This window comes from Notolabrus celidotus, chromosome 16, assembly GCF_009762535.1.
Source record: "Notolabrus celidotus isolate fNotCel1 chromosome 16, fNotCel1.pri, whole genome shotgun sequence".
NCBI lineage: Eukaryota > Metazoa > Chordata > Actinopteri > Labriformes > Labridae > Notolabrus > Notolabrus celidotus.
This window is the reverse complement of record NC_048287.1, coordinates 17248831-17269551: the sequence shown is the minus strand read 5'-3', so window position 1 is coordinate 17269551 and position 20721 is coordinate 17248831. Positions and strand designations below refer to the sequence as shown.

Here is a 20721-nt window from a genome sequence, read left to right as displayed (position 1 = left end):
ATGCACACATAAAACAACCCAACAACTTTGAGGGCACAACACCAAGATTAGAAAAGATTCAGTCTTATCTTATTTAATCCACCACAAGCAAAGCACCATGCAACATTTAAGAAGTTACATTGGCAAGGAAAAACTTCCTTTCAACTGGCATAAACCTCAAACAGAACCAGACTCTGTTGAACAGCCATATATTGTGACTGTGTTGGGAATGGAATGGAGATAAAGGGAAGAGAGAGACAGACAATGACAGCAACAACAATAGTTCATACAGACTGTGGTTACAGTGTTGATGATAATGATAAAAGTATGTAAGTATATATATAGACTGATTTTAATATTTATGGCAGTTAAAGTCAACAGGTATGAAATTAGGATTTACAATAAGGATGATGATAATAAAGGTAGAAATTAATTGTTGCAGTAACTTATTCAATTATATTTATATCACTTCTTGACACTTTTTTAAAATCCCAAGTGGATGCTATAGAAATGGTTAGCCATTGTTTACTTCTGCTTTTCAAAACTGAAAACCAGCGACCCCCTGCCCAGCATAAAGCAAAACAGATCTAACTGAACAGTCCTACTACATATTACCTTCAAACAATGTATCATTCGTAGGTAGTATGTAGCAGCTGGATTTGTTTACACCCTCCAGATATGATGGTGCTTGACCATTAAGAGCTTTGTAGGTCAGATGAAGGATTTTTAATTTGATTTTCGATTTTATGGGGAACCAATGACAAGCTGATACATATTCTAGTCAGTACTTTAGCTGCAACAATTTGAACCAGCTAAAGAGTTTATAGAGACTTATTAAGGCAGCCTAATAAAAGGGAATTACGATGATCCAACTTAGAGGTAACAAATGCATGGACTAGTTTATCTGGATTGTTCCAAGACGAGATGTGTCTGATTTTTGCAATATTGCAAAGATGAAAAAAGGCTGTTCTTAGTATTTGGGAGTGTTTGGAATTAAATAGAACTACCAGATACCTAACAGTGGTGCTGGATGCCAGGCTGATGACATTTAAGACAGTAATATTGTTGGAAAATGTCTCTTCAAGGAGTTTGGGGCCAAAAACAATAACATAAGTTTTGTCTGAGATGAGAGGCAAAACATGTTGGTCATCTAGGTCTTTATGTTTTTAAAGCATACTTCTAGTTTAGCTAGCTGATTGATTTCTTTCAGCTTCATTGATGAGTATAACTGAGTGTCATATGCATAACAGTGAACATTCATGGAGTGTTTCCTCATCATATTACCCAGAGGAATCATGAATGAAGTGAGAGGAGATGTTTTGGGGACTGAAATTTGTGGAACTCCATGACTAAACTTGATGTGCTTAAAGGAGTTTTTATTAACAAAATAAATTAGATCGATCTGACATATGTTGAAGTTATTGTGTTTGGCACATTACACGATTTATTAGTGGATGCGGTGATATACGTTTTTCTTCCAAGTAGAATAGAATAGAACTTTATTGTCATTGTTATGAATAATGAAAATAAAGTACAGCGAATACAGTTTAGAACCTCTTAACATTAGCAGCATGGTAAGAAGTCGAGATATAAAATAACTCAATAAACAATAGAAATGAAATCAAGGCACCATAATAAAATAAGTTAAAGAATACTGCACTGTTATATCATAAATTGCACTGTTGCGTGTTAAGTTCAATAAGTTAGGTTCATTGCTACGGCTTGTGTATAATTGTGTACCTGTTGTAGCTCTGTTTTAATTTGTGGCTTAACAATAGAGATGACGTTATCTTTGAGCTTACTCTCTTTATAGAATAAGACTACTTCGATTTCCTTGAAAGACAAAATACCAATATGTGCTATTGCTGGTCTTAGATTAAATTTGTTCAAATGTAATAATCTCTTTTTACAAAGAAGGATTTGTGTTTTTATGTCTGATGCATCCCTTCCCTTGACAACTTCTCCCATCATAACCTATTATGGGCTCATGCTACCATGTTGTTCAGGTCAGACTTTTGTCACCAGAGGGGCTCTCTTTAACAAAAGAGCACAGGGAGTGAGATGGAGGGAGCTTTGTCAGGCATCTCCTGTTTTTGATACAGTGAAGTGTTGTATTCTTGCTGCACAAAGGGTGGCGACAAAGCCATGTTGTCACTCTTCACCCCCTCTCCTCTGAAGCCACTTTGATTATCCTGGAAACTGCAGAGAAATGCAGACACAATATCTGCGTAGGCAGCATTAACTCATGTTTAAGCATGGCCATCTTATTTGTGTTTACAAAAAATGTATCATACTCGTTAAATTAACGACACTGGTTCAAAATAGACATATATTTCACAATGTTTTTTATTGATTTAATTAAATGATGGGAGATAGTTAATATTAAAGATATACACAAATTACCTTAAAGTTTAAAATACAAGACATTGAGCGGTGTAAATGGACAATATTCAAGTCAAGTGTTTGTTATTGTAAAACATCAAGTCAAAATTAGAGACTTTAAATTAATGAGGTAGAAATAACTCATCTATTTCAAGTAAACAATATACCTTCTTTATGGGTCTAAAACAGTTTATGGAAAATGTTGAAATATGCTACTGACAGTTTTAATGATCCCAAAATTATTAATCTGTTGGCATGGAGGAAAGTTGTTACTGTAGGACACTGCCTGCCATGACAACATAAACACTGTGGGAACACTGCATGTTCTGTTAGTTTATGAAAATGGCTCAGTATAGACAGATTAGCATTAATCAGCTCCTCCACTCTTCCGCCTATTCCCAGATAATCTGATTTAGTCATTCACTGCTGATGTGTTTTCCACTATCAACCATTTATAATGAAGAGTCATCTGTGCTTCTCAGTCAAATCTTAAAGCAGCATCCCAGATATGAATAGAAGAGAGAAATTGCTACCTTCTTTTTTGTCAAAGTTTTGTAAAAAAAAAAATTTACTTCAAGATTGAAGTGCCTTTAACACATTTATCAATAGGTTCAGCAAAGCATAGAGAGGCGTAGCAAGGGTAAATCATTTGAAACAATACATATGTAAAAATATAACTCCAATCTTGACTTTTATGGAATTTTCCATCAGATTTGGAACGGAATCTTATGATTTAGTAAGAACGGAAAATTATATTTTTGATAGCAATCCGATACATAGTTGGTTGAATGAGGAGAATTTAGTTTTAGAGTGAAAATTATAAATCAAAGACCTTGGTATCCCCCACGCACGCACACATGCACGCACACACACACACACACCACACACACCACACCACACACACACCACACACACACACACACAAACACAAATACATATACAAAAGATAAATAAAACAGAGCAACATTTCTCAGTTTCATTCCCATTTGTTATTTCATTTAAATAAGTATAGCACCTGACATAACAGTGTTCTGCAGCGATTAACATAGAAGCAACCATAAAGAAATAAATCACAGATATCAAAGAATGGCAGTTAACAGTTATTGAATAAAAGAAAAGAATAATGGACTTTGAGGCTTTGGGAAATGGAAGGGGGTTGTGGGAGAGAAATTCATCTTGACTTAAGATTGATGACATTTAAAAAAAAAAAAAAGAAACACCACTTTCCTGGCCAGTGAACTGTTTCATGTTAACTTTTTTTATTTACAGTGTTCAATATGGCCATTGCAGGGGATTTACGGTCTGAATATGCAAAGTGAGAAAATCTGGATGGGTGGAGCATGAACCTTGGATGGGTGATATCTAGCTGTTATTGTTGTCTGCCTCTGAGCTAACTCCATGTTGTACAGCAGAGCGTCTGGCTCCAAGAAAACTTAATGAAAGCTGGAAATTGACCTCCTTAATGAGAACAGGTGAGATTTTTCTTTAATATTGCTGTGTACATTCTAGAGAGTTTTGAAAGGTTTTAGTTTATCAACTTTCAGTTTAAAAAAAAATGCAAATATTTAGTTGTATTGCTATTTTCAATATGCAAACGGTACTTATTATTAAAAGATTATGAGTTGCAAACACATATAGGTTTAGGAGTTTGGAAAATATTGTTTTCACATTGGTTTTTGGGTCACTGCACCCAGAGTTAAAATACCTTAGTGTTACCTAACTGCAGTAACATATTTCTATATGGAGCTAATAGCCGTTGGATCAGGTTGACCAACATAGATTGTTAAGGTTTGAGATTAAGAGCTGAGGTTTAAAAGTAAAGTTGTAATTAAGGACTCAAAGAAATCATCATTACGGATAATAATAGTAAACTTCAATTAACCCTATTTTACCATACACTGCTTTATTTAATTCATCTTTGTTCAAAGATCAAAGATCCATTGAGATTTTTCAGATGATATATGACACGGTTTACTTAAAGTTTAACTCCCTGGTCCGTATTTTTTTTTGCGTCTAATAATAAATAATGCGTCTTGTCTTATCAATCAGGGCAAAGATTACATGTAATAATATCCCCCGGGTTCCATGGTTTTCTCTAGAAATACTTACTTAGTAACACTTGACTGAAATGCAGAATGACTTAAATTCCTGTCTTTAAATATATTTTCCTTCCAGAGACATTTGCTTCTTTAAACCTACATTGGATTACCCTCGTTCAACACTTTGTAAAATTTGTTTATCTGCTCAGACTATGTACTTATTTACCCATACAACTTCAGCGCCTATTATGTAATAATCATTTCCTCTTCCTTGCATGGACAGTATGACTGTCGGCTAAGAAACAGACGACACAAACTTTTGTTCATTATTGGCCCCAAAGAGGACAAGCGGAAACATCTCAACGGGATCCCCTTCAAGGTAGCATGATGTCAGACGCTGACTTCAAGAAACTTGAGCTTCTTCCGCAGTATTCTGAACGACTGTCCATCATGTAACAACTCCCACCTGTTTTTACACAACACCAGCTGGGACCGCGGACATGAGATCCTGGAGATGGATCCCCCTGGTTAAGAATCATCATCTCTGTTGTTACTTTATTTGTTGCCACGGCAGGAGTATTGGGCAACATGTTGGTAATGTGTCTTATGTATTCTACTCACACCATCACAACAGGAACCCATCAATTTCTTGTGTTCAATGTAGCTTTGGCTCACTTCTTGTTCTCTCTTGCTTTGCCATTTTGGGCAGTGGACATGCATTAGACTACAGCTGGCCTTTTAACTTAGCCACATGCAAAGCCGGTCCCTTCTAACTGGACTCAATGTCTTTGCAAGCTGCTTTTTCCTCACAGCTATGAGTCTAACCGCCCTACTGCGCCGTGGCTACAGCTCTCAATCCTAGACCCTCTAGATGCAGCAGATACCTGCACCTCTCCAGTGGCTCCAGCGTTTATCTGGACTGGGGCACTTGTAGCAGCTACACCAAGAGCTGTATTTGCAGATGTGAAAACGTGGGGAGTGGAAATGACACAGCATGCTGCTCGCTTCCCAGATGGCACAGCCTGGCTTGGGATAAACCAGCTCCTGAGAATAGTGCTAGGATTTCTGCTCCCCTACACCACCATTATCCTCTCTATCTGCTTCTTCTACGCTTCCTTTGCAGGCATAAACTGAAAGGTAGCATTCTAGGAGGAAAAGTGATATTTCAAAGTCTGTAGCAGTAGTGGTGCTTTCATCTGTGCCTGCTGGTTCCCCTACAACATCCTGACACTGTGGAGCGCCCTCATCCAGCTCGACATTGTTGATATCAGCTCCTCGTTTTACTTGGCGCAGACCTACTTTTTTCCTCTTGCAAACTGCCTGGCATTCACCAGCAGCTGTTTCAACCCTGTCATCTACTGCCTGGTGAGAAAAGAGTACCGTGTGGCTCTCCGCAATGTGCTCTTCAAGCTTAGTATGGCGATTATGGCCAAGATACCCTATGGTATTAATACAGAGGATCAGGACAAGCAGGGCAGTTGGCTATTCAGCTGAACGATGTTCACAGCCAGACTGATGGAAAGAGATATGCACCACTGTCTGCACTACCAACAGATGTGTCAATTCTGTAATGCAACAAAAAGATGACCAAGTTCTTTAGAGATGTATTTCAGCTTAATGTCTAAGGATATATAGTATGTCAATTCAAGATCTGCTGTAAATGAGCTATACAGAAGCTTTTGTGAATCTTATGATTTGAGTTTTTTGCTGTATTAGTGTGATGCAAACCAAACATTATTATTGTATTATTAAAACTAGACTACTGTATAAATCAAATGTTCATGTTATCGACTGCAGTTGAAAACAATTGATATTACTGCACTGTTGTTCGGGTTTGTGGTTGACTTGTCCAAGTGTGAACCCCTGTTTTCTCATTTAGTTTGAACATTTGGAAAAGAAAAAATAAAGGTCAATACCAAAGTAAAATGGTTGTTTCATCATTTCAATTAATGATGCAAGCACAAGGAATTTCATAAGGTCCCTTTAATTGTAATTATACAGGGAATCAACAAGCACATTATTGGGAAATATCCTATATATTTGATTTAGAACATTTAAAATGTATGTGGGTTTATTACGTGCATAGAATGTCACTGTTGGATAGGTGGCTTAGCCGTTGCTTTCAGTAACCCCGCCCCCATGTTAAGGTGATTTGACCTCTGGAGAGGAGTTTCTTTTTTTATCGACGTGGCAGTTAGGCAAGCAGAGAGTGGAGGCACACAGTATTTCGACCTCTCTTAGTATCCCTTTGATTCTATTTGATGTTAACTATGGAAATGGACACCTTTCTGTACCTTTATATTTATGTTGCAGTAAACAGTTAAACTTTTTATTGAGCGGTCCTGTGGAATTTTTGAGGTGAAGTACAATGAGGGTAGCATCAAACCAAGGCTTCATTCAATGGAACCTATGTTTATAGTTCTTAGTTATTCTAACTGTACTTGGTTTTAGATCATTTTTACTTGTTTCTGTAATTCCCAGTGTCAAGACATATCTTTTTGGTTACAGCTACTGTTTTGTTGAATAATTATGTTTCTGAAAGATATTTGAGACCCATGGTTTATTGGGTAAAGGAAAGCAGACTTCCAGGGGATAATTACATTTTCGTAAATGAAGCTTGAGCAGACACACCCTCACAGCTTTGTTCACCTCTATCTCACACTTTCTTGACTTGCAGGCAGAACATAAGCTACACTTGATGATCCTATGCCATTTCTTGTCCCTCCAGATGTACTCTTAACCAAGCCCCATCTTGAGACCCTAAAGAAGTAGGAGGGAGAGGACCATACTGAGATAGTTTGGTCAAAGGCGACACTCAGGGCTGTGACACTGAGGTTGTCTCCATCACAGCAGCTTCAACCAACATAAATGTGTATGAGGGCAAAACGAAGCAACACAAAGGCGATGGTCAAACAGGCTGTTCTATGTTTAGGAACTACTGTATTGATAAAAAACAACACACATGTTATAAGCTTTTGTCAAAACCAACAAAAGAAAGAGGCAGAAGAGTCTCACGAACCAGCTCAAGATTGTGTTAAATAGAGACATATACGAGCTGGTGATTAAAAGTAATTTAATTACTTACACAGAAACATTAGCAAACTGATCATAATGTGACATCTGTTTTGAGAATTGTAAAGCATGTGTGGATGCATGTAGATGCTAAATTAATCTTCACAACCCAGCCATCTTCATGCCTGCAGTGGGAGAGAGGGAGGCTCCCTGTCCAATTGTAGAGAGCGCCCAAGAGAGACAGAGGGTCAATTCAAGTGTAGTCTTTTTTTTTGGTTCAGAAAACTCTTAGGCATTTAAAGAACATTTTCTGGAATTTCCAACTATTTCTATGGAATCTCTCTGGAATCTGTCAGGTTTTTCCAACACAGTTTTCTCCTTTTTCCAAACAAGATCACACAAAATTTGGGAATTTACCTTTAAACTTTCTGGTTTTATTTTCTCACAAACTTGATGAAATCTTCCAGCAAAATGTCAGGATTCTTCTTGAAAACTTTTGTGAGTTGTCCCATTACTTTTCATGAAATGAAACTTTCCCTTTAATCCTAGTAAGCTAGAGGAGTCTAAGTGTTCAGTGGGAGGAAATTGAGAGGAAGTTTAATAATGTAGATGATGAAGAAATTATATCAATTAGGCAGAAGAGCTTGGGTGGTGTAATGGGGACTAAATGACAATAATAGAATAACCAACTCAGGAAAGATGTTGCAGAGTGGGAGGAAGGACAGATAAGTCAGTGCTCCCAGGCAAGTTGATGCTATGGTGTCTTCAGTTTTGAATTTTACTGAGGTTGATGTGGCAACTATTAGCTTATGAAATAACATCAAAAAAGATGGATACGCTTAAAGCTGAGTTAATTCATATAATGTGAATGGTGATGAGCTCTTAGGTGTCTGAGTAGTATGACATTGTATGGGGAATAGCGATGTGCGGATCGATACTAAATATCGATACTTCCGATACCAGATCTTTATGCTCTAAAATCGATTCTCAAATCAAAATTGATACTTTTGATACTTCAGTCATTTGAGGCAATGTATATCATTAACAGGAACACAGTGGAAAGTAACTAAACCATTGAGATCTTGTCTAAATGATACATAGTTGGTGGGAACTACTAGTTCTAGTTCTTAATAATTAAACAATAATTTAATTTTATGGTTTTATTGTTTTACTTATTTTCTTTTTTTAGTGTTTAAAACACCATTTTCACATATTTTGTATGATTGTTTCCTCTGTTTGATTTTTCTGTTGTTGTATTAGCTTGGCTATATTGTAAATGAGGCCGCTACCTCGATATACTTACAAGTTTTAAATAAATAAATAACTCAGAAATACACTACTTTTTTAGATTTACCACACACAGGTGAATTTGCACAAAGTATCGGTATCGAATCGGTATCGGTATCGCCGATACCAGCCTGAATATTACTCAGTATCGGATCGGAAAGGAAATCGGTGGTCTCGAACATTACTAATGGGGAAGGCATACTTTTATACCCATAAATAAAACATGTATATTTGTTAAAGGAAATATTTTTAGTGGGTATGCATGGGAACGATTTGATTGGAGAGCACCTAACCCAGAGCAGCAAAGTAAGATAACCCTGGAACTTCATATAAAGTCTTCAGTTAAACATGCACTGCACTTGGTATAAGAATTTAATTTTCTGTCTCTGTCTTCTCAATTATCCTCTGACTCTAGGTTTCTCTGACAGGGAGTGGCTGCTGTGCATTGTTCCCTCTTATGCTCTGCTGACGCCATGTGGTCCTTACAGGAACTGCATCTTCTGTATTAATTTAAGTGAGTTAACTGTTAACTGCAGAGTAAATGGGTAATTTGGTCCTCTCTGTCTGGAAAACTATGAGAATTCTTTCAAACTTTCAAACCTTTTTTAATTGTGATGACCTTGAGGTGGGGGCCAGAGGCTGTTGGCAGTGGTCTTTAGTTTCTTTCCCTGAGAAATAAATTATTGAGTGAGGACATTTCATTACGTTACATTTATTTGCTCTCCAGATACAAGGAAGCCTAGCCAATCTGCAGCTTGACAAATGTACCCCAGTGCCCCCTGAACAAACAGACGGAGTCCTGAGGAAATGCTTCATTCAAATCCATGATAGTTTTCTGTCACTACCAACCCTAGCTTTAAGATGATAACTTTTTAAGAAATCTACCACTGTGGGGTTGAACAATGGTGTTCACAAAGAGAACTATGGTATCTCTCTAAACTAAAAACTAAATAAAAAAATGTAATTCATGATGGGCACTAAAGTTATACATTTAGCACTTGATCCCCAAAGCTCTTATACATACCTTGGAGCTGCCAACGCCAGGATCAGAACTCACAGACCCTGACAGACCTTCTATTTCTGACCTGCCTTGATTTAACGAAAGAGAAAACTCCTCTAAGCCTGTGCAGTCTGCTGGAACTGCCCCCCTTTAGTCCTCCTTATCTCATTTTTCTTCCTGTTTGCTTAATGTTGTATTGACACTTTAAATTCCACCTGGCCTTAATGCACGGGCTTGGCTGGGCTGAAGCTCTGGGGCCTTTGGAGTTCAGGGCCTATCATCAAGCCATATATATATATAATATATATATATATATATATATCAGAGGACCAATTTTCACATGATGTGACCGGATGTGACACACTTACTGAACCATCTCCCCTGGTGGGCAAGAAAGCTTCATGCTACAGGGAAATTACTAGACTCTACTGCCAAATAGTTAAAAACTTAAAAACTTTTAAATACTGCCGGAGGTTGCCGTTCAATTGGATGCGCTAGCTGACTGAGAGACGAGCCTGGGGTTGTGCTTCAAAAGGATCCCATTTGAGGAAGGAATCTGAGAGGAGAAGATGTGGATTAATGCTTTAGTCAATTACTTACTGGTTCTGACAATGTTAAAAACTCCAGTGGTAACCTGTTGACTAAGTACATCGCTCTGCTTTCACAGTCAGACACATTTATCCTGACATTCTTGTGACACAGTGTTTTTTTCACCTTTAAGTAAACTCTTAATACCTCTGGTTTTCTGTTGTGTTGTTAGGGGATAAAAGTAAACTTCATTCTGGAAAGATGAACAATTAAAAAGCCCATGCTGCAGCTCCAAAGTGTTCAATGGAGGTTGACATTTTACTTTGCACTTTTTTTGCCCTACGGGCATCCGCAATGGTCACGTGACTGAAAACTATGAATTGTTGTTTGCTGATAGGCTGTTATTTGCTTGCTGTTAGAATAGACAATAATATATCTTTATTGTCATTGTACATTGTACAACAGAATTGAAGTGCAACTCATTTCAGTGCAAAAGAGATGCATTAAAAGGACAGAAGTTTGCTATTATTAGACTCTTATTTGTTGTTTGCTGTTATAGACTCTTATTTTTTGTTTGCTGTTATTGGACTGTTATTTGTTGTTTGCCGTTATTAGACTCTTATTTGTTGTTTGCTGTTATAGGCTCTTATTTGTTGTTTGCTGTTATAGGCTCTTATTTGTTGTTTGCTGTTATTAGGCTCTTATTTGTTGTTTGCTGTTATAGGCTCTTATTTGTTGTTTGCTGTTATTAGACTCTTATTTGTTGTTTGCTGTTATTAGGCTTTTATTTGTTGTTTGCTGTTATTAGGCTCTTATTTGTTGTTTGCCGTTATTAGACTCTTATTTGTTGTTTGCTGTTATAGGCTCTTATTTGTTGTTTGCTGTTATAGGCTCTAATTTGTTGTTTGCCGTTATTAGACTCTTATTTGTTGTTTGCTGTTATTGGGCTCTTGTTGTGTGCTGTTATTAGGCTCTTATTTATTGTTTGCTGTTATTAGGCTCTTATTTGTTGTTTGCTGTTATTAGGCTCTTATTTGTGGTTTGCTGTTATTGGACTGTTATTTGTTGTTTGCTGTTATAGGCTTTTATTTGTTGTTTGCTGTTATTAGGCTCTTATTTGTTTTTGCTGTTATTAGGCTCTTATGTTGTTTGCTGTTATAGGCTCTTATTGTTGTTTGCTGTTATAGGCTCTTATTTGTTGTTTGCCGTTATTAGACTCTTATTTGTTGTTTGCTGTTATTAGACTCTTATTTGTTGTTTGCTGTATTAGGCTCTTATTTGTTGTTTGCTGTTATTAGGCTCTTATTTGTTGTTTGCCGTTATTAGACTGTTATTTGTTGTTGCTGTTAGTAGTCTTTAATTTTTTGTTTGTTGTTATTAGTCTTTTATTTTTCATTTGCTGTTACCAGACTGTTATTTGTTGTTTGCTGATTAAGTCTGTTATTTGTTGTTTATGGTGAGTCCTGCCTAGAGAGGGACAAATGATGGGGCTGGGGCCTACAAAACTTAGCTCCAGGGCCTAATGGTAGGTTAAGGCGGGCCTGATAATTTGCTACATTTAAGAGTAACTGAACCCCTAAACCACTTTTTGTTGCTGAAAACATATTCATACGGGCAATTAATAGTTTTGTTAAGTCACTCGGGTCTTGATCCCTATATACATTTGAGTACTGTCGTGACCCAAACATAACAAAACACTAAATCAAGAGCAACTGAAGCAAACAGAACCAAATATGCAGTGTACCTGTTGGGGGAAGCAGAGAGAGTGTTAATTACTGTGCAGTTACCTTTGTTGAGGTGCTGCAACCATTATTAAGACACCTCCAGAATGACACCAGTAGATGATGGCCCAACAGGGGTATCACAGTACTAAGTAATAAATTCCTCAAATTGTGTTAACAATCTGCATAGCAGCTGGCCTCCACAGGTTGAAACCCGACTACTACAATTTGATTGTTCTATTGGCTAGTCTGGTGGCTTATTTTACATATTTGGTCCACGCTTTTGTCTCCAAATCCTATAAATTGTACATCACTTGGCTTGGCTAACTGTGGGTAGTTCAGTGAACTAAGAGAGTTTCACAGACTAATATCTTTATCAGACTTTAGTGATTCGGTTTGATTAGATTTTAGAGTTAAAAGTTTACAGAAATTAAAAAGTTACTATTGTCTAGAAGTAGTTTGTTGTTAGATTTTTCCAATTTAAGCTTAGATTTGAACTTTAGTTATAGGTTAGCTTTAGCTTGTAGTGTATCCACTATGGGTCGGCACTATTACTTCTCTGGCGTCAATAGCACTTCCTCTCTGAGTAAGACACCATCAAAAAATTGTCTTTCTTGCTGTGAAAAAAGCATAATGGACATATGTTGCGGGCAAGCTAACTGTGGCTAACTCCAACAAACACACAATCATTTCACCCACTCTGTTACCCTCTGCAGTTTGGACAGGACAACAGAATCCAATATGACCTCTTTCAAAAATGTTTCCTCTGATTTGTCTGTTGAATCAGAGACACAAGGGGATTGACTTGGAATTTGTGTGTTTTTGTTAGGGACCAAGCAGTAAAGCACAAGACACAGGCGTAAGTTTTAAAGAGAAGTGGGCTTTTATTTTACCCAAAATTAGGCAAACCAAATTCACAAACCAAAATTATAAGAACTAGGCCTATAAAAGAGCTCCAGCCATCACAGTTTTTATACTTCATACTTGATTTGCCACCATATTCCTTTGATTGTGCTGATACTGCAGCTAGATCATCGAATAGAACTTTGGTTAGTATATTGGTATGATAAAAAAAAAAAAAAGATTATCTGTGTTTTGAAAAAATGCTGAATTGAAGTATCTTTCACTATTGGACAGAGCCAGTGTCTGTGTAACACAGATCAAGGTACATTTCTTACAATACAACAAGAGAGTCGCAAACAGTCCTTTTGAACAACAGCATGGCTGTTTTTGAGCGAGTGCCAAGACTTTTGTGATCACTGAAATGAATGGAGGCCTTATTGTAATTCCCTCCTCTGTGTTTGGGAATGCTTGAATGTCACCAGCTGCCACATCTGCTCCGCTGTGGATAATGTCCAAAAACCTTAATTATCACACTTAATCATCCATGGGATTGAAGCTGGGGAGATCCCACTGTAACAGATTGGTGATGTAAAACGGTCATTGCATTGAGCTGTGTGCCTGTGAATCCCAAGAGGACCTGGTTTATATCCCTTCGTGCAGCTTATGCTGGTATAGAACCACTTTTGTCTTGAATGTCCTCAGGATCAGGTTTCGGGCTAAGGTTCCCACTTGCAAGGAATTTGTAGTGGTGTTTCTGATACTACCTTCTCTATCTGCTGTTGCTGATAATACATAAATAAATAAAAAGTTTTAAAAACACAGCGAATGAAACTGTTTGCTCAGCCAAATTTACTACAGTTGTAATAAGAGTATTTGCCTTTTTGAAACACAATTTAGCTTAGTGGATATGTGATTCAAAGTGTAGATCAGTCACCTTGATTTATTGGTCCTACAAAAACATAATCAAAATAAAATATTATTTAAATTCTATACAGTCCAATCCAATCCAGCTTTATTTGAACAGCACCTTTCATGTATACAAGCACATAGCCTAAAGTGCTTCACATAGAACAAACAGACAAAAAAGTTACAAAGATCAATACATCATAAAAGACAATAAGAACAAGATAAATGAAGGAGTAAACTAAAATCAGTTAAAAGTTAAAACATAATTTATAAATACCTGCTAAATACAAGTAACTTTTAAAAAAGTAAAATGTAACAAAAATAATATGAAACCTTTTGTTGACTGTAGGTAGTTCAAGAATTTGTTACATGCTGCCACTATGACTTTATCATTGATACCAATATAATGCAACACTATATTTACAATAAGAAAAGCACATAAATGAAGCAGAGATTTTCCACTTCTTAACTGTGATTGCGTGCAACAACCACAGGATGGCAGTCTAACTTCATTTGTCACTTTCAGATCCAAACAGTGCCTTTGTACAGAGTACAGATGACTTATTTCTTAATGTGTCCACTAACTCACTACTCTCCTGTCTGTCCTCTTGTGTTTACATTATCTAGCACTCCCTGGCAGTATCACAGGTCTAGTTTCAGAGTCCATGAATATTACAATAAATATAACTGATGCCTGTCTTGGATCTTTGTGTTGAAATAAAAGGCTGTGGTGGTTGAAATGTTTACCTTTCCTACCGGTGATGTATTCAGGAGCAGTGACTTCCTTTCAGCTGTGCATTTAACTCTGACTATATTAAAGAACAGATGGTGTTGTTTTCAAGCTTACATTCAGCAAGCAGAGGGTAGCAACAAGCCACTAGCAGCAGCTCTCCTTGTCTCTTTCATGCCCCCCCCTCTCTCTGTATCTCTGTCTGTCTGTCTGTCTTTATCTCTCTCTCTCTCTTTCTGCCTCCGTCCCTCTGTGCCCTCTTTTTTTTCCGTTTCAGTCTGTGCCTGATGTTCCCTCTCTGCAGCCATCTTCACCACAGTAGCAGCGCTGGAAAGATGTGGCCTGCTGAACAGATTGGGAGTGACATATGTCAGACGTGGGGGGACTTAGTGGGGCCACCAAGTATGTGTCCCCCAGCATGCTTATGTGTGTGAATGTGTGTATTGACTCTCAACCTTCAGGTGTGAGTCCTGGTGTGAAGGCCCCACACTCCAGGCACAGACTTTATATTCTCCATGAATAACAAGAATGAGCCAGTGGGTGGGTGTGTGAGCGTATGTGTGTGTGTTCAGGGATGCTGAGGATTATAAACAGTGTGATATCTTGTTTGCCACTTGGTGCATAAAATGAAATTACAAGCCAAGAGTCAATATCTCATCATGCTGTTTTTGGCTAACCTTGCTCTCCTTCCTCTGACTGCTCCATTCTTCTGATCTGGCAGAGGAATACAGCTCTGCTCTCTTGCAGAAATTAACCTTGAAATATCCACTGGGAGAGAAGATATTGATCCTCTATCTGTACTTTAAAATCAGTTTCAGTGTCATCATTTAATTTCTAATTATTCCTTAAAGACTCACTTAAATGAAAATTAAGTTTTTAAAAATATTGACATGTGCATGTGCTGTTTTTATGTAGAGAGAGATACATATGGAACAAAATTAGCAGTTACTGTCATGGACAGGTATTTCTACTTCTATATTGGACTGTTCCATTGACATCAAAAACAAAACAGGCAGGCGTTCGTGTTTTCACCTATCACTAGTGGCGGTTCTAGATCAATTTTACTAGGGGGGCCAGGCTGGGGCCAAGGGTGTTGTAAGAGTGACACATTCAACCCTGAAAAAAGACTGAGAAGGGCGAAGACCGGCTGAGAACAAACTATCCCTATATAATATCCCTATATTAGACATATACTACTATGTACTATATCAAAATGCAGACTGACAGCAGCTGTTTGGCTGTTTACACTCAACATGAGTCCCTTAGAGCGCTAAGGGACTCGAACCAAGTGCCACACGCATGTGTTCCGCCTGTAATATCGCTGAAGCTTTTTTTTTTTGTATAATATTTGTTTGGTGTGGAGGGGGGGCCACAGGGGGGTCCAGGTTCATTTTTACAGGGGCACTGGCCCCTGTTGTCCCCTCGCCAGATCCGCCACTGCCTATCACACATCTAAGGAAGCAATTCAGTTAGCTTGCCCAGTGGTGCTGGAGTTTTACTGAACACATACCAGTATCTGAAATTCCTCTGATACAGCCTCAAACAGGGCAACCCATAATGCTTCACTCTGCCAAAAATCAGCTTGTATTGTCATCATTCAAAACAATAGCCTTCCAAGCTATATAGATTGCAATGGAACTTAAAAAGAGTCAAAGTTAGCAGTTTTGTTACCAAGATCTTTTTAAAAATAATACATTTTAAGTCTATATCCTACAATTTAAAATTTAGAGTACACTAAACTTGTTATAAGACATACTAAAGTCTTCAAATGTTAGGAGATCTGTTTCTCCAACACCGTCGATGGCAGACTTGGGACATTGTTACAATCAGTGACTGGTGCTGCTATGGTTGGTTTTGGTTGTCTATGTGTGCTCAGCTTTATTTTGGGTTAGGTTTATTCAAGGGACTGAGTCAGGAAACATCAAAATTATAGCAGTCATTGCAAATCCATACAATATGAGTAATGTCATTTTAAAAAATGATGGTTGTTGCAGTGACACAGACATAGTAGTAATAGTTCTCTAACCATAACAATTTCCATATCTCTACTTTTATTACACAAAGAGCTCACAAACAGTTTAAAATACATTGAAATAACAAAATCCAGAGTTGCAATGCTTTGAAAAGAATCTTTCTAAGCCATCTTTAGGTAGAACGTGAACTTCTCTGTTGAAATAGACTTCTTAATATGAAAGAGAATAAATATAAATCAAAATACAATGAATTATTTTAAAAATGCGAAACTCCAACAAATTTGTAAAAAGATGCCAGTCTTGCTACATGGTGTTTTGGTCCAGCTCATCTGGCAGCTTTAAACTAAATGACGGAACGGAGTGACCCCTGAAGTAGATGGGCATTGGTTTGACATCACATAAACATCACAGATTCTTTCTCCCCCCCTTGCACAGAGGGCTATAAAATAGAGTTTGTGGGTCACATATTTGAAGTATGAAATCTGGTGATATTTTCCTGTAACTCCAGCAACCTTCAGCAAAAGTCCTCCCTCTGCAGTTTAGCGGGTGCTTGAAGGGCAAGACAATGCAGACATGGTCCAGTGCTTTTATTGACCCAGTGTGAAACCTCTCCATGTCTCCAGGGGCTCCAAGCTCAGGTTAGGGTCTTTGTTGTCTGCGTTCATTAGTGTCTACTTCACTCCCTCTCTCTTTCTGCATCCATCTCAACCTCTCTTACTCTCCCTCCAACATCTCCTTTTCTGACTCTCTCACTCCCTTTCTGCTGCTCTTTCCCCCTGGAGGGGCTGGAGAAGAAAATGTCACCGGAACAAATTAGCGGGAGCCTCGAACACTGCCTGTCTGCTTCTGTCTGTATATTCCACTGAGTGACGGCATCACTCATGGAAGTTCATTTGTGTCCACACTTTATATGCCTCAGGTATGATACTCTTTGTGCTAAGGAGGACTTTGGTTAGTTGTTTTGAATAGGTTCTTTTTTAAGGATAATTACTGGTCATTTCGAAGTTATGCACATAGAAATGTATGTTTTTAATTACCTGAATTTTCATGATGTGGCTTTACAATAATGGCTGCTATGCTAGACGAAATCAGCAGTTTGACAGCAGAAACCAACATGCCTAAAGCTTGGTATAGAACAAGGTTTTGGTCTACGCATCTCAATTCTCTATGTATGACTACAGCGTTTCATAAGTCATTTGTTTTGATTATATTTAGGCCGAAAGTTAGACTTGATTAGCATCCCCAGATGATTGTAAGTGCTTCATAATGCTCCTTTGAAGACCAATGGGTGATGTCACTGACGGTACTGTTTTATTAAGTATGTAGTCATAACCATGTGATGAGTTTAAAAGGAAAAACAGGTTTTGAAATGTCTGTAAGAAAAGCTAACATTCCTCTAGCTCTTCTCCTTTAATCATTAGATATATAATATAATAAATATATAAATAACCGTATGTCCAAAAATGTTAAACATTTTCCCTTAAAATGTCATACATGTCTACATATACATACATATCAATACATATATCACTTTCATAATACCAATGTAAGAAGGCAACCTCTTTTCATTCTGAAAACCTTTGATTCTGCATCCAGACTTTATTTTAATTTTTTTGCACTATTTCCGCCACCACATAACTTATTCATAGCATATTTGATATTCATAGCCTTCTTTACTTCACTGAGACGCATCAGACAAAGCGATTTCTCTCTCAGTGGGGGGTATTTACCTTAATGCATTTTAGTGGAGTGAGAGTGAGTGTTGCCAGACATCCATCTTTGCAAACAGATGACTTTAATGCATGTTAACCTCAGCTGCAGTAAAAAGCTTCACCATTATTCCTCTTAAACCATACTGTGTCTATCTGAGTACTTGGGGAGAAACTGGAGCTCTTCCAGGACTCTTCACCTGCTGGCCACATAAGAGTGCTAATTGAAAATGACTGCAGACAGTTGAAACAGAACAAGAGGCCTGGTTAGAGGCATAATAGTGTGTATTTAATGTTGTCTAGAGGCAGAGGAAAGATTGTTTTGTCGACTTTTCTTTAGTATGGTAGATTTGATACCATTATCCTGTAGTCTTTGACATATATAATGGGATATTGAATATTGGTAAGAATATCAGTCAGTGCGGTGATTTGAAACCATAATGAACCGGTTTGATGTAAATTATCCAGTGACAAAACCACACAAAATTGTGGTGCTAGCAAAGTTCGCCCCCAATGTCTGATTCTAACATCGTCCAAGTCCAGTTATCAGTAAAGGAAAAATGGGATCTCTACTTGCGTGCTAATTGTAACCTATTTGTGTTAAAAAACTTGAGATCTGAAGAAAAGAAACAATAATGTCTAGAGTGAGAGTAAAAGGTAAACATTGAATCCATTTGCAGTGGTGCTCATCCATAGACAGATAAAAGTGGCCACTGTCCTTCTGCCATCAATATGCAAATAGGAAAAAATGGCCCTCAAGTGCGGGGAGCAGTTCCCTCAAGTGCATTCATTAGCCACGTTAGCATAATTGATTCCCAGCCCAGCCATAAAACTGGTCACTCTCTGTGCATCTCACTCTGAGGGGCTCCTCTGGGGAGTTTACGGGCTAACTTCAATCATAAATCATTGAAGGACAACACCAGCCAATGAACTGTGCTGAGGCCCTAGAGACATGAGAGCAACAGTAATACTGTCACTGACGTCTAAATCATTGATGTGACATATAAAGGTGCCTACAGGGTGACATATCCTATGCTCGCCACCTCTCTATCCTAATTTCTTAAGTCAGTCATGAAAATGTATTTGCCCTTTAATAAGGGAACATGTACCTAAACAAAACATGTCAGGGATGCAATTTTGAGGATTTTGCCAGAATTCATCTTTGTATGAATTACAAACTATTTATTAACTGGAGTAAAAATTACAGACGTTCTAAACAGACATCCATACATTATATATCAATATATGATCTGTGAACGTTTTAATGTTTTAATTTTATGAAATATTACAAGAATTCTGACACTGTATGTGGCAGTATGCACTCTGCCATTGGTAACAGAGCAATAGAGCAAGCACAGCCGAACAATGCCGCAGAGTGGACCAATCACAGGGCTTGTGGTCCGTGTCAATTCGATGCGTAGTTACATTTTGGAAGAGGTGCGCGTCAGCTACGTGCGTAGGCTTTTGCATAGGCACGGGAGCTACACAGACCTAAGGCGTAGACCAAGATGTCGATTCGACGCAGAAATATAAATCAGGCTTGAGTAGGATAATACAGTTGCAATTTGCAAAACGTGTGCATCACCGATTCCCAGAGGAGGGAAAAAGTCTTCAAGTTTTTCTTTTTTAAGATATATTTTGGGCATTTTTGCCTTTAATGGAGAGGACAGCTGAAGAGAGACAGGAAATGGGGGAACAGAGAGGGGGGGGGGGACATGCAATAAATGGTAAAGGCTGGAATCGGACCTACAACCTATGCGACGAGGGTATAGCCTCTGTACATTGGGCACACCCTAAGACCGCTAGGCCAAGTCTTCAAGTTTTAAACACACATCTTTATAAGCCATCCGGAAACTCAACAACACCACAAGGATGATGTTAAGATTAAAAGCCAGTAGCCAGCTAGCATTAGCACCAAGAAGAAAATGAGTGCAGATAGTTTGTCAAAGACAAGCAATTGACAGGATTTCGCCAGCTAATAGCAGATTTGGACCAGGTATACCTCCAGATCGCAGCAGACGTATCCTTGCCTATTGTTTGAAGTAGTTCCCAAACATATTCACACTCTGATTGACAACAATGTAAGTGACTCAATTTTCACCACAGACCCATGGACTTCTGATGTTAGCCCTGTGAGTCTGCTAAGTTTGATGGCCCAGTGGCTGGATGAAATAATTTACATGAGAAAGACATCATTGCATGCACAGAGTGCTTTGTTTCACATATGTACATTAAAAGTGATCTGTGTAGCGATTTGAAACCATGCACAGGCAGTGGAACATTGTTGTGGAACAAAGGAGGGTGCACGTTGTGCTTAGAGACAATGTATGCAATATAGCAAAGGTTGTGGAGAAGTGTGGTGTTAAAAGCTTTGAGTATTAAGTAATCCTGGCTGTTGACAGCAGTGTTGTGCAAGTTTACAAAAAATGAGCTTGCTCAAAATTCAGTTCTCACAGACTTAAGTGAGCTAGTTCACGATCATAGTTCATTTAGCTTCACCTATGTTCTTTTTCAGTAGAGCCTCCTACGCTTCAGTCTTTGGCCCTCAATCTTTAATGTTTTCTAAACTAAATGGATGACTGTTTTCCACTATAGAATCATAGACTGGTATA

At 38.0% G+C, this 20721-nt stretch overlaps 1 protein-coding gene across 1 annotated transcript; it reads left to right on the top strand.

Annotated features, from left to right (window-relative positions):
* Positions 1 to 4690: 4690 nt before the first annotated feature.
* LOC117828283 (relaxin-3 receptor 1-like) lies at positions 4691 to 6296 on the top strand. Its single transcript, XM_034705323.1, is given in 13 exon segments — positions 4691 to 4820; positions 4822 to 4909; positions 4912 to 5112; positions 5115 to 5159; positions 5162 to 5229; positions 5231 to 5284; positions 5286 to 5367; positions 5370 to 5397; positions 5399 to 5490; positions 5493 to 5540; positions 5543 to 5593; positions 5596 to 5853; positions 5856 to 6296. Coding segments are annotated over 13 exon segments (1167 nt in total). The 5' UTR covers positions 4691 to 4784; the 3' UTR covers positions 5972 to 6296.
* The last annotated feature ends 14425 nt before the right edge of the window (positions 6297 to 20721 follow it).